We start from the raw sequence: 12,413 nt of genomic DNA, 5'->3' as shown, positions 1-12,413 counted from the left end.
ACTGAGCCAGGACTTACGTACATAATGTGGGTGGGCTTGAAATCAGGTGCCTTGTATGGTGTGGTTTCCTCCTTCCTCCCCGAGTCCTAACAGAGCTGTCTTCCTTGTCAGCGTGTTTGTGAGCTAATTGATAATAAACTTGAGTGCTCTCTAAGCAATGCCTCTTCTGTGCGCCGGGGCCCGGAGCCTGAGCCATGAATCCCGTCTGCCTGCTGAGGAACCTGTTGAGAGTCCAAGAAAGGGGAATTTTCTGGTCTGTGGTCAATTTGCTGCTTTCCAAGGCTGGCTGCTTCTCTCTCCCCCTGTAGACACAGACGCTGGTGTTGAGGCTGCCCATTCTTCTGCGATGCTTTAGTGGAAAATCGGCAACTGCTGAGCATTACAAAGAGGGAAGTGAATCACTGATTTTGGTCCCCGTGGCCCCAAATGGGGAGGGCGTCTAGCCAAAGGGACAGGCGGACGGTCAAGACAGACACCGAGTATATTGTTTGGCGTTTAAAAACCAGAGGAGAACCTGCCTGTTGTCCTGGCAGGTTATCAGGGGCTGAGCATGACTCAGCCCCCGTCCTGGCTGAGCCCTCTTGCCTTGGAGCTGTGCGTGCAGGCTGCGGGCTGGAGGAGCTGGGGTGGACTTACCAGTGCTGCAGCTGCTCCCCTCCGTGGGACCCTGCTCCCAGCCCCACAGGCAGCACGCTGCCTCTCCGGCTGGCTAGAGGCAGCAGTCGCATCCCAGGCAGCAGGCTGGTTGTAGTTGGAGAGATGGAGCTTGTTGAGCTCGGGCCCTGGGATGGGGGTTCCTGGACCCTGGGAAGATGGTTCTTTCTCTGAGGATCTCTTATCTTTAGTTTTGTTTTGGCCAGTGCCATCCCACTCTGTCGTTGCCCTCCTGGGGATTGCTCCTTAGGTTTCTATGGTCTCTATCGTCTCTCCCTGATGCTCAGCAGGGTGCAGATTTGTTTCCAGCTGGAAGAGTAACTTTCCAATCCTCATCTGGCCAGATTTTGCCTTGTCTGGGGTTAGCACCCCTCCCCGCTGACCGCACTGTCCAAGATTCACTCTCTCCATAGTGCCTCGGGCCATCCACCCTGCTATGGTCAGTCAGGCTTTGGCTGGGGAGAGGGCGAGGCAGGCTGGATGAAAGACCAGTAATACTCTTGTGGCACTTGGCTCTGCATTTCCTTTATGCAAACACAAAAAACACCATTTCCCAGCTTGCTAGCCATCTGGCCAAAGTCAACAGTTGGATGAAGAGTGGCTGATAGAAGCTAAATCCAGGAAAGACTGAGGTGTTGCTGCTGGGGAGAGGGAAGTGCTTTGAAGAGTTTGCCACCTTTGCCTCCAGCCCCAAGGAGGATGCCTGGCCTTAGGTCACTAAGACAAGCCACAGCTGTATACCCACCTGGATTTCCTGTGGCTTTTGCTTACCCAGAGAACCATGATCATCAAAAGTGATCAGAGATTTGAAAAATGCTTTCTATATACAGTGGGTTAGAAAAACAGTACTGTTTTCTGGACCCCGTGGTCTTGGTCTTGGACTTGGTTATCATGATTCTGTGTACCTGGTCTTGAAATTGCAGGCTTTTACAAAAGAACTGTGGTTGATTCGAAAACAGCAGTCCTCATGTTCATCTGTGTGATTGCCGGAAGCCTGCCAGCTCAGTCTTCTGCTCGCTGTCCTCAGTGGGAGGAGAGATACCACTCACATCCTCTGGGCAGGCAGCAGGCACCTTGCAGGTTCATCTGGGACTGGGCAGGAGAGCCACTGTATCCACGAAATACAACATTTTTGTACCTTCTCTAGCCTGCTGTCTCTAAAGTAAATATAGAGCAGAGTATAACCGGTAACAAAACCTATTTAAAATAAAGCATTTATACACAGATGAAGGTGCAGTGGTAGCTGTGCAGTTCCCTTGCTGGATGTCATGCAGGTGTCATCTGGATCCTGCAGGGATGTGTAGCACTAGAATGTAAGAGACCAGGTCTCTCTCGTTTCTCCTGACTTCTGGTATGTGTCCTCAGGGACTTATGGGGAGTCCAGGTCCTTGACTGAAGGTCTCTCAGCCAGTGACCTTTCAGCTGTCAGCATGGTAGAGATCAGCAGGAGCACACTCATCCGTGCTCCTGGAAGGAGAGCACTGCTCCCTCTGCCTTCCCTCCTTGACCCGCGTTTCCCCTGAACCGCTGTTGCTGTTAGCTGGACACCGCAGAGGTCAGTGCCCCAGGACACCCCAGAAGGAGAGGTGTCCTAGGAGTCTGCACACTGTTTCTGCCCCACAGGCAGTGCCTGACACGGAGAAAGCTGTCAGCAGCTCTGACGGATGAAGAGCAGGGAAACCAGCTGCTTGGCAGGCAGTCGCCTATAAAGGAAGAGACCACTGCCTCTTTGCAGAGATCTGTGCTGGCCATGTGCCTGGCTGGAAGAGTGGAAGTGAGTAATACAGCACAGAGAGAGGCTGTAAGACTGAATGAATGTGAAGCCCTGGGACTTTAAATGTCCCAGAACATAGTCCTTGAGGTCTCGACCTCTTCTGCTTCTTCAATGCCTCTTCCCTGAGCAGGTGGAGGTATGGAAATTGGTAGCACAAGCTGCCCACTTTGCTGATCTGGAGCTGCCCCATCTGTTTTCAGTCCTCACTCTTACCCTTTAGGTCAGCCACACCGGGGAGAGAACTTACGGCAATACAGATCCCTGGGAAGTGGACAAGCTCCAGCCATATATATTAAGATCCACCAGATGGTGAAGGGTTGCTAATGCCTTCTGGCCAGGTCTGTACTGATGTGGTGAGCTCAGGTCCATTTCCTGAGACCCTTCAAGCAAGCCAGTCCCCTTCTGCCCAGCGTGGACTGACTCTGAAGGTTTGGGGAGGAGAAGCTCTGTTTTGTATTCCCTGACCATGAGCCAGCTGCTTGGCGTGACTTGGGGATGGATTGGGACTGACAAACTGAGATGGAAAGACGCCCTTTGCTATTGATTTCTGTGGCCCTGGGTAGGATGGTGTTACTCAACTCAGTCTACAAATCCCAGAGCTCATCTGCCTAGAATAGAACCAAATAAACAAATTAATTCAAAGCAAATCTGGCTCCCTCCTGCTGCAACACACACTGGAATACTTTGCCAACAGGATCCCAACAGGATGGCTTTTCCTCAAGTGTTGCAAGCCATGGAGTCATGTTCCTCCTCCGTTTTTCCTTTGTGCAGTTGGCACTGCCCCTCGCAGTGAGCGCGTATAATCCACTTTTCTTTGTAACTGAAATGCTAATGATTATTTTATTTAAAGCCCTTCATATGCTGTTTTATGGTTGGTTTGGGGGTTTTTTACGAAATCTAGTGGTCCTGGGAATGACAGGAATTGTTCATAAAGCCAAGGATGGAATTCCTTTGGGCAGGTAATGGGTAGCACCCAGCCAAGCCCTGCTACTTGCATGTAGCTTGCTCCCTTCCTCAAGGACAGATATTATGTGACTATTTTCAAGCACAAGAGCTAATATTTCTCTGTCTTATGCCATCGGTCACCTTTACCTTTACTTCAAAACTCAGGGCTGAAGTTGCCCTCAAGTGACCAGCACTAGGACAGTGAGCGTTGCTGGGCTGGGGAACTCTTACCTCTTTTCCTTGAGGTGCTTCCCCAAAGACGTTGGAACCCCAGCCACATTCACCCATAGGACTACACTTAGGGTGTCTCATCAGAGATCAGGGAACAAATGTGCCTGAACTTCCAGGGCTTGGTAGCTCTCACCTAGCCTCCCTAGAGCTCCATACAGCTTTTCCTTTGTTACTAACAAAGCCAGCAGCAGCACGCCAGGTAACAAAGCAGTAGGTAACATGCACCAGAAGTTTGTTCACTGGCTGGATTAGTAACTCAGAAATGTGTGGGCAGGTCATGCCTGGCCCCCATGGCCATCAGGGGTAGGTGGTACTCTGCAGAATCTCAGGAGAGGTTCTGAAAGAGGCTGGTAGGGACTGAGGTGGGACTTCTCTGCAATTATTCTGGTTAAGCCTTGCTGATTATTGAAAAACAAGCACTGTTTGCTGTCCTCATCTCAGTTTAGGTCTTGATTTTAACAAGACAACAAATGGTTTTATCAGCAGGTAATAATTTTGTTACCCATCTATGCTCTTTGACCAATCCCACTTGCTCTGTCTCCATCCCTGAATGACCTGTGGCCAGACTCCACTCCAAACAGCATATGAACCTTCAGCCTGCAAAGCTGGGTGTCTGCCCAGCAGCACACGTTACCTGTGCTGCTGCTTCTCAGGACTCCTGTTCATGCCTCCTCCCAGCAGCTCAGCCACTCATTTTCATGGTTTTCCTGAGTTAGAAACAATTAGGTAATGAGTTTCCGGACCAGGGACATCTGTCTCTGGGATAAAACCGTTCATTCTTGGATTCCTACAGCTCAGGGCCACAAATGATCAATAGATAATACAAAATCACCTCCAGGACAGCACAGATAATACATCTTTATTTAGTTATATTTGCACTGTTCCAGTGATATCTCATCTCCCAGCAGCACACTTTCCTCTCCTGAAGCAATGGTATCGGGAGTTGGGGAATCCACTACTGGGGTGTTTTTTGCAGAAGAAAAACAGCTGTAGTGCTGCGTATGGGCATGAATTCTAGTTGGGAATCATTTGGCTTCGGTTTGCAGATGTTGTTTCATGGTTTGCCTTTCTTGGTTAGATTACAAGGCTCTTTACACCTGGTGTTTTGTTCCTGTGGAGAAACCTGTGCCCTGTAATCAGAGCACCTCTTCATCTTCTTTTTGCTAAATTGAAGAGATTGAATACTTCAGGTTTCTTACAAAAAGGCATTTTCACCAGCCCTCAAATTACTTTTGTCATGTTTTTTCTTGTATCCTCTCCAGTTTTCCAACATCTCTTAGAAGATGTGACATTTTAGCGTACATACTCCCTGCTGTGATGAGGATGTGTAGGGAGGCAAAAATACCTCCCTGTTCCTGCAGTGTTTCACTGCCCTGATGTCAGGACATTGAACTGACAATTCATATTTAATTGCTTGTCATTACCCTCAAAATCTTTTCAGAATTGCTGGTTTCCAGGATCGTCTCCTTCTATCTGCAGCTGCTGCCTGCATTCCTTCTTCCTAGAAGTGTAATTCTGCATTTGGCTCTATTAAAATCCCATATTGCTTGGATGGATTTGCCCTCCACAGTGATCCAAACTGCTCTGTGTGATTGCTCTGTTCTCATCACGATTCACCACATTGCAAATTTTTGTGTCAGCAGCACACATTATCAATGTCGATCGTATGTTTATTTCGAAATAAAAATATTTATTTCCAGATGAAATCCTTGAAGCGTGCCAGGCCTCGTACTGATCACCCTGGAACCCATCTAATTCCCTCCCCAGCGACAACTGCTTCTTGTGTTCTGTCACACAGCCAGTTTGTTATTCATTTCACATGTGCCTGATTGACATCGTACTGCCCTGTTTATTTTTTTATCAGAATAGCATGGGCTCTCAGCCTGTCAGTGTATGCATATGTAATTCTAGCAAATGATGAAAATGGACTCCTTTGACAAGATCGGTTCTCCATAGACCCTATTGACTTGACCTCACTTCTGTATTCCTTTCCTTTAGTTCCCAATTAGTTGACCTGTTCATCATCTTTTCCATTCTGTTGTTCGGGGCTGATGGTTACCTTGTATATTGCAATTGACCTGTTTGAATACCAGCGCAGCATTAGCTCCCTTTCCATCTCCCCAAATCTTACTGTTATTCCAAGCTATCCAAGCCAGGAATGTCAGTGAGCCAGAGCTGCTGTCAGCCAACTCTCATTGGATCATCCAGTCTCGCTGGGTTCGGACACACCTCCCCTCTGCTGACTGTGACAGGGAAAATGGTGACAACCGTAAAGTGGGATGGACCTCTCTGGGCACTTCAGTAAGAGAGAGCTAGTTTGCCCCAGCCATTTGGTCAGAGATGGAGGTGTTGGACAGGGTATGCAGAAGACCTGTTGGTGCTTGAGTTTCGTTGCAGAGGAATCCAAGGCATGGACTTTCAAAGCAACTCAAGGGGCATATGGGTAGCCAACCTATTTTGGCCCCTGGTGTACTAAAGCCTTTTTCCTTGCAGGTGGTACAGATGAGAGTGAGGGAGAAATTTGCTGGTAAGCACAGAGCACCCTCTTGGAGGCTTAGTGCTGCCAGTCAGTAAAAAGGAATGGGAGCAAGTGCAGGAGAGCAAGAAGTGCTGTTCTGTCTGTTTAATGCAAAGAGCTCTGCCTAGTGGTCTACATGGCTTTATCACAGAGTGTAGGAAGTGTGACCTTGTGAGCTGGATGGCTTCTCCACGCTTAGTCCCCAGATAACACCAAAAGCCATAAATGGAATTACGGCAGAAAGTTGTAACTGCACTTACAGGAGTGAGTTCTTGCTCATTTTCTCTTGTTTGTGACTCTTGTGGGCCAAGTTTTGTTTACTTGCTTGGCCTGGCTTCTTTTCTGACTGCCTCACTGTTTCTTCAGTGCTCGTTTGAGGCTGGGAAGGCAGGTCCTGAGAAAGCTCCCACCATAAGAACAGGCTGATTTAGAGCTGCTTGGATGGATGCGGTGAGGCAAGGAGCAGCCCTTGAGTGTAATGGGTAGGCAGAGGTGCTGCAAGGCAGCCAGGGCATCCCTGTGGTGGGGCAGCCTGATGTGATGGTACAGGGAGGGTATCTGGGTGAGCACTATGCCCTGCCAGGCTCAGGGCATGGGGCACAGTCCCTGGAGTGAAACGGTGCCATCGTGATGACTGAAAGCAGGTGAGAAGTGGGACCCTGCTCAGGTAGGCAGAGCTCTGTGCCCAGCTGGTGGCTCAGGCAGCTCAGCAGTGATGGTTGCTGCAGGGCATCCTGGTGGACAGGCTCTGTGGGTCAGCACAGTTACTCGTGAGGAGTATCGGTCCATTTTTTCTCTTCCACAGGACTCAGAGCAGAATTGGCTCTCCTGTCTCCCCCCAGCACACAGGGCCATCACGGACTGTCCGGCGCTACCCAGCCAGCAATAGCCAACTCACCTCTAATGCACTCCCCAATGGGAATGGACATGAGCAGAGCAGCTCTGGGCCACACATGGTTTCCCAGGAGCACACCTTGTCTGCAAGGGGTAAGGCCTCCAGGGCTGTCACTCTTTTGGGGCTTCTTGTTGGGGTGTCCTGGGGAAGGGTGATGGTGTGACTGGGGATCCCCAAGAAACCCTGGACTCCCAGGACTCTGCTGCTGGGTGGGATGAAAAGGGGAGGTCAGCATGGGCATTGCTGGGCTTGGTGAAGAAAGAGACTCTACTGAAGGAGGACAGATCAGGGGAGCAAAATGCTGATGGCAGGGGAGAGGAGCCAGGGGGATGTGACAGATGCCTCCCAGAGGCATTGAACATCACGCCAGCACCCCAGCAGCATCAGCTGCCCTGAAGGGGGATTGCCTCAGTCTGTAAGAAGGATGTCTCCCAACTTCCTCCTCCTCACTCTGAGCAGCCCTTGAGGTCAGATTTTGCAACCAGTGTCTAGTTCTTCCCTTTGGCTGCCCCCTTGGTGCCTTCTGACATGAGCAGGGATCAGGCCAGGCTGCTGGGACGTGCAGTTGCTGAGATGGAGCCCCAGCAGCTCCCCAGCTAGGACAGATGCAAGTTGTCTTCTGCAACTTGGCTTCCCCTAAAGCTGTGCTTCCCCAGGGAGGCACCATGTGGCATTTCAGCCCTTATGAATAGGGCTGTGAGCCTAATTGAAGCTGTAATCTGAAAGTGGGGGTTGAAATGGGGAGAGTCAGGGGTGAGCACACCAAAGAGGGCACCCGCAGAAACGGCTGTCTTGCTGGGCAGGGATGGAGGGTGACGGTATTGAGCCAGCTGGTTTGTGGTTACACAATAGTTCTGCCTATTGTCCATTTTCTGCAAGCCCCCAAGAGCTCTGAGTTCCATTTCGCCCCATATCTAATGTGAGGATGGTGAGGGACCAGGAGGGGACTGCAGGTAAATGCAGGAGGTCAGGGATGCTTACAAGGGATGTTTATAAGGGACACTTGGTTTTCTCAAGCCCTGATGCTCTGTTTGATGGATACCAGTGTGGCTGTTCATGTGGGAAGCCTTCCAGTGGTTTAAGGGCAGCCAGTCTCCCAGCTACTGACATAGCTTGAGAAGGCATATTGTCTAAAGCAGAAAAACACTCTTTATACTGGAGTTAGTGCATGTGTGTCCCTCCACGGGGAGTTATGCCACTACAACTGGGCAGGCAGAGCATGCTGCTGGCTATTTTTCATGTGTTGACAAACCCTTACTGATGCTGGAGGAGAGGACAAACTGGAGTGAGCGAGGAGCAAGGAGGGGCACTGCCCCAGGGAGAGACACAAACCCCTCCTTGCTCTGGGAATGCTTTGGAGCTTGAGCTGCAGATTACCAGCCCCTTGGCCTGGAGATGCTCTTTCCACTTAGCACTGTCCTTTTCTTTCATAGGGGCCAACCTGACAGAGAAGATTAGGAAGATAAAAATCGTCTTCACACCAACCATCTGCAAACAGACGTGCCGGAGCGGGCACTGCTACAACAGCTGCGAGAAAGGAGACACCACCACTCTCTATAGCCAAGGGGGGCACAACCATGATCCCAAGTCTGGCTTCCGCATCTGTGAGCACCCCAGACCCCCAGCCCATCTTCTTGCCTGCTCCCTGACTCTCCTCATTCTGCCTTTCCTGCATCTACAGACTGCAGGCTTGGGCTGCTATAGGGATGGGAGGAGATGGCCTCTCCCAGTGCCTTGGAAGATGTCTCCTGGGGTCTTTGGGGCTTACTCCATCTCTGTATCTGGGGGGGGGGGAAGACAGACCTTGCCTCATTGCTCTCTTTCCCGGGCAAGCAACTTCTGTTTCCATCCCACCCTAGGTCGGGGGGGGCGTGTGTGTTTGAGTCAGGCCTGCAGCCAAGCCTCGCCACCCCCTCCTTCTCAGAGCCAGCTCACTGCTTTCGTTGGCATCCAGTCTTGGGGCTGACTTTCATCACCTAATTTCCTCCTGTTCTCTCCTTTCACTCACGTGGCAGCCAGGAGAGCTGGCTGCAGGTTGCAAGCTGTTCCTATAAACAGGACTGCTGAAACCTCTGCTCGCCTTTCAGAGCTGCTGGGATTGCTCATCAGGTCCCTGGGATACCCAGCTGTGGGTTGGGCACATCCTCTTAAGAGCCAGTTGGTGGGAGTAGGACCCTGGTGGGACTCATCCTCTGAAAGCCTCTGTAACTTTGAAGTTCTTCTAACACAGAGAGAGTGCAAAGTCTGGCTGTTGTGGACACTGACTGATACGGGGTTCATGGGAATTTCTGCCTAGATCCCAGTCCAAAGATGTGTCTCCTCACGCAAAACTGGTTGCTGGGCTTAAGCAAATGAACTCAGAGCAGGGTGGAAGCTCATCCCCTGGGATGAACCTAACAAGTCATCCTTGGATGTGCAGCAGCAGCATCGCATCTCACGCTGAAATAAGTCAGGATGATCTGTCAGGAAATCCCGTGCCTTGCTCAAGTGTTGCTCACACTGAGAGATGCTCTGGATTGCTCCAAGCATCTGATGAGGCCAGAAAAGACGTGACTTCAGTTTCATCTGTGGATACTTTTTCCAAGCCTGTGCAGACAAATTGCTCCCAGTTCTTTTGTCCCACTCCATGCGTCTCCCACTTGAGCTGCTGGCAGGGCCAGGGCTGGCCAGGAGACAGGCTCTGAGGATGTGGCTCTCTGCCCATTCTCTCCTTCTGCCTCTCCCATCCCCACTGAGCTCCCTTCTGAGCTGGGAGTAAAAACCCTGCCAAGTGGTGAGGGGGTGATGCAGAAGAGAAGGAATTGTGCTGACTCGGCTGCATGTGGCTGCCGTAGCTCCTACTCCACTCCGAGGGATCCCGCTGTGCCACATCACCACCTTGGCCCTGAGGGACTGCCCCACAGGGCATAGGTGTCCCAGGCTGGCTGTGGCCCCAGAGCCCAAGAGAGAGCTTATCACTTCCAACTCATGACTCCAACCCTGAGCAGAGCTCGGGAAGGACCCCAGATTTTCCACCTGCTGTTTGCTGGATGGTGGTGCACAAGCAGGGACCCCAGACTGCCTCCAAGCTGCAAGTGCTGACCCCAGTGCTGGGTCTGCTCCTCAGGCACTGTGGGGCTAGTGCTGGCCCAGATAGAGCTGCCTGGCCTCCCACCAGCAACCCTGTGGCTAGAGGCAGTGGCTCGGTTTCTCCGCTAAGCAAACCTCTCTTTGCCTTGCAGACTTCTGCCAGATCCCCTGCCTGAACGGAGGGCGTTGTGTGGGCCGGGATGAGTGCTGGTGCCCCTCCAACTCCACAGGGAAGTTTTGCCACCTGCCGGCTCCCTCTCTGGAAAAGAAGCAAGGAGGGAGAGCCCCCAAGACCCCAGCCGGTGGCTCCATGAAGCACTCCACCTACACCCTGCCCTTGTCCAACCAGCTGGGTGAGCATGGCTAGGGACTCCAGACCACACGTTCTTCTGCCTGCCGGGACACCTGGTGTAGAGAGGAGCCCTTGGACCAACGCTTTGCTCTCACAAAGCCATGCTCTGGCCCTCCTGGGGACCAAAAAGCAAGTGGGGTGGTGGGTGTGGGAATCGGGGAGTGTGGGAGAAATGCCATGGGGAATAAGGGATGGACAGGGCTAGTGCTGGTGCAGGTGAGAGAGGTGGGTGTCAAGTCAGAAGATCCTCTGAACTTCTAAACTCTGTGCTGGAGCTAGGTTTAAAAAGTCACCCTCGCCACCATTTCTGGTGTTGGTGGCTCCCTGCTGGTGCTAGGTTCTTCTGCCAGAAGCCCCAATCTCCCTCATGCTTCTGAGTCCTCCTACTTGGGTGCTCCTCAGATCTTCATTAACAGGCCCAAGGAGGCCACTATCTCCTTACACTTTTCAGACCAGGTTGTTAGAAGAGTGGTTCCCTTAGTTTCTGAAGGGCTCCTGTTGCTGGGGAGGTTTTTGGTAGGTTTGTCCTGTTTTCAGGCCAGAGAACTATTTTCTCTTAGATGCAATCTTCCTCTAGATTTCCTGGTGGGGTCAGTCTACCTCTCCTCCCTTTTGAATTGGTTGATGACAAGATGCTCTTTGGGTGCCAAATTGTTGCCAGATGGTCACAACTGTGGTATAAACTTATCTTCCAGCTTCCCTAAACCCTTCCCTGGTGAACGTCCACATCAACCACCCTCCAGAAGCCACTGTGCAGATTCACCAGGTGGCCAGGGTGCGGGGTGATGCAGAGGTGTCAGAGGAGAACAGTGTGGAGGCAGTGCTGGTGCCTCAGCTGGCCGCTGTGCCCTGGTACACCTACACCCATGGGAACGGCAACAGCATTGCTGCAGAGAACAGCCAGCAGCAGCAGAGAGCCCCGGGGCTGCTGGGGAGGTGCTTTCGGGAGGCTCTCCATGGGCAGGTAAGGGGTCACCTGTCAAGCGTTGGAGTGTGTGTGTGGAGATATGTTTCTTGTTCTGGGGTATGGGTACATTGGCTTATGGGGCAGGGACGGTGGCCTTTCATGGCATGAAGCTTTTTCGCATCAGTGTGGGCATCACCCGGGTGTTGTGGGCATGGAAGCCAGTGTGTTAGTACTTGGGAAGAAAAACCCTTGTTTTGGCCCATCATGGAAACCTTGCTGCCTTGCCCCGTTAGGCTGTGCCCTGGGGCAGTGCAGCCCAGACTTGATGGCTTTCGCACACAGTCTTGTTTAAAAAGGGTGCCCTATTTATAGCAACATTTACAGCCACGCTCTGCGATTATTGTAGGAAACATATAAAACATAGGAAAATTCCTTTCCCTCTCAGACGATAAATGAAAGTCTGATTTCCATGGAACGACGCCTTCCCGGGCAGCTTGGTCGGGGCTTGGGAAGCAAACGCACGTGAGGGGCTTTCTCACCCCTGTCCCGCAGTCATCGTAATTTCTTATTTTGTCTTTCCCCATATGTTTCTCTTGCGTCACTGGAAAAGCATCGGAGGTTTTTGGCACCCACAGGAACACCTGTGAGCTCCCTGGAGCAGCTCGTGCTCAGTGAGACCCCTGGCTGGGCAGCCTAGGGCTCAGCCCCCTCCCCACTGCTCCCCAGCCCTTTCTGGGGGGCTGCTCCCCATTCCCATCCCCTCCTTCAGTCACTCCCATCCAAGCTGTTCCTAGCAGGATATGTTCTCAGCCATTGCCTAGCACAAAAATAAATGAGATCAGACCCTGAGACTGGAAAAGCCCCGCTCCTCCATGGGGAGAGGGTGGCTGTCTGCCCCGGGAGCAGATAATGATGCCCGGAGATGCTTGTGGATGCCCAGAGAGGCTATGGGAGATACTCTGGGGGGAGCAAGGGAGGCAGCGGGGGTTGCCCTTGCTGTGCTCCCACCTCGCCCAGCCAGGGTGATGCCATGCCCAGGAGAGGGTGAGGAGCCCGGTGGGGAGCACT

General features: G+C 51.9%; 1 protein-coding gene across 3 annotated transcripts in view; it reads left to right on the top strand.

Annotated features, from left to right (window-relative positions):
* Window positions 1-12,413, top strand: part of LTBP2 (latent transforming growth factor beta binding protein 2) — a 76,487-nt gene that overhangs the window by 26,339 nt on the left and 37,735 nt on the right. For all 3 annotated transcript variants that reach the window (XM_054826848.1, XM_054826849.1, XM_054826847.1), the window contains exons 4-7: window positions 6,928-7,109; window positions 8,451-8,621; window positions 10,239-10,439; window positions 11,134-11,402. In XM_054826848.1, the coding sequence (XP_054682823.1) occupies window positions 6,928-7,109; window positions 8,451-8,621; window positions 10,239-10,439; window positions 11,134-11,402 (823 nt within the window). The remainder of the gene's footprint in view (window positions 1-6,927; window positions 7,110-8,450; window positions 8,622-10,238; window positions 10,440-11,133; window positions 11,403-12,413) is intronic.

This window comes from Grus americana, chromosome 5 (genome assembly GCF_028858705.1).
Source record: "Grus americana isolate bGruAme1 chromosome 5, bGruAme1.mat, whole genome shotgun sequence".
NCBI classification, from domain to species: Eukaryota; Metazoa; Chordata; class Aves; order Gruiformes; family Gruidae; genus Grus; species Grus americana.
This window is presented reverse-complemented; position numbering and strand designations above follow the sequence as displayed.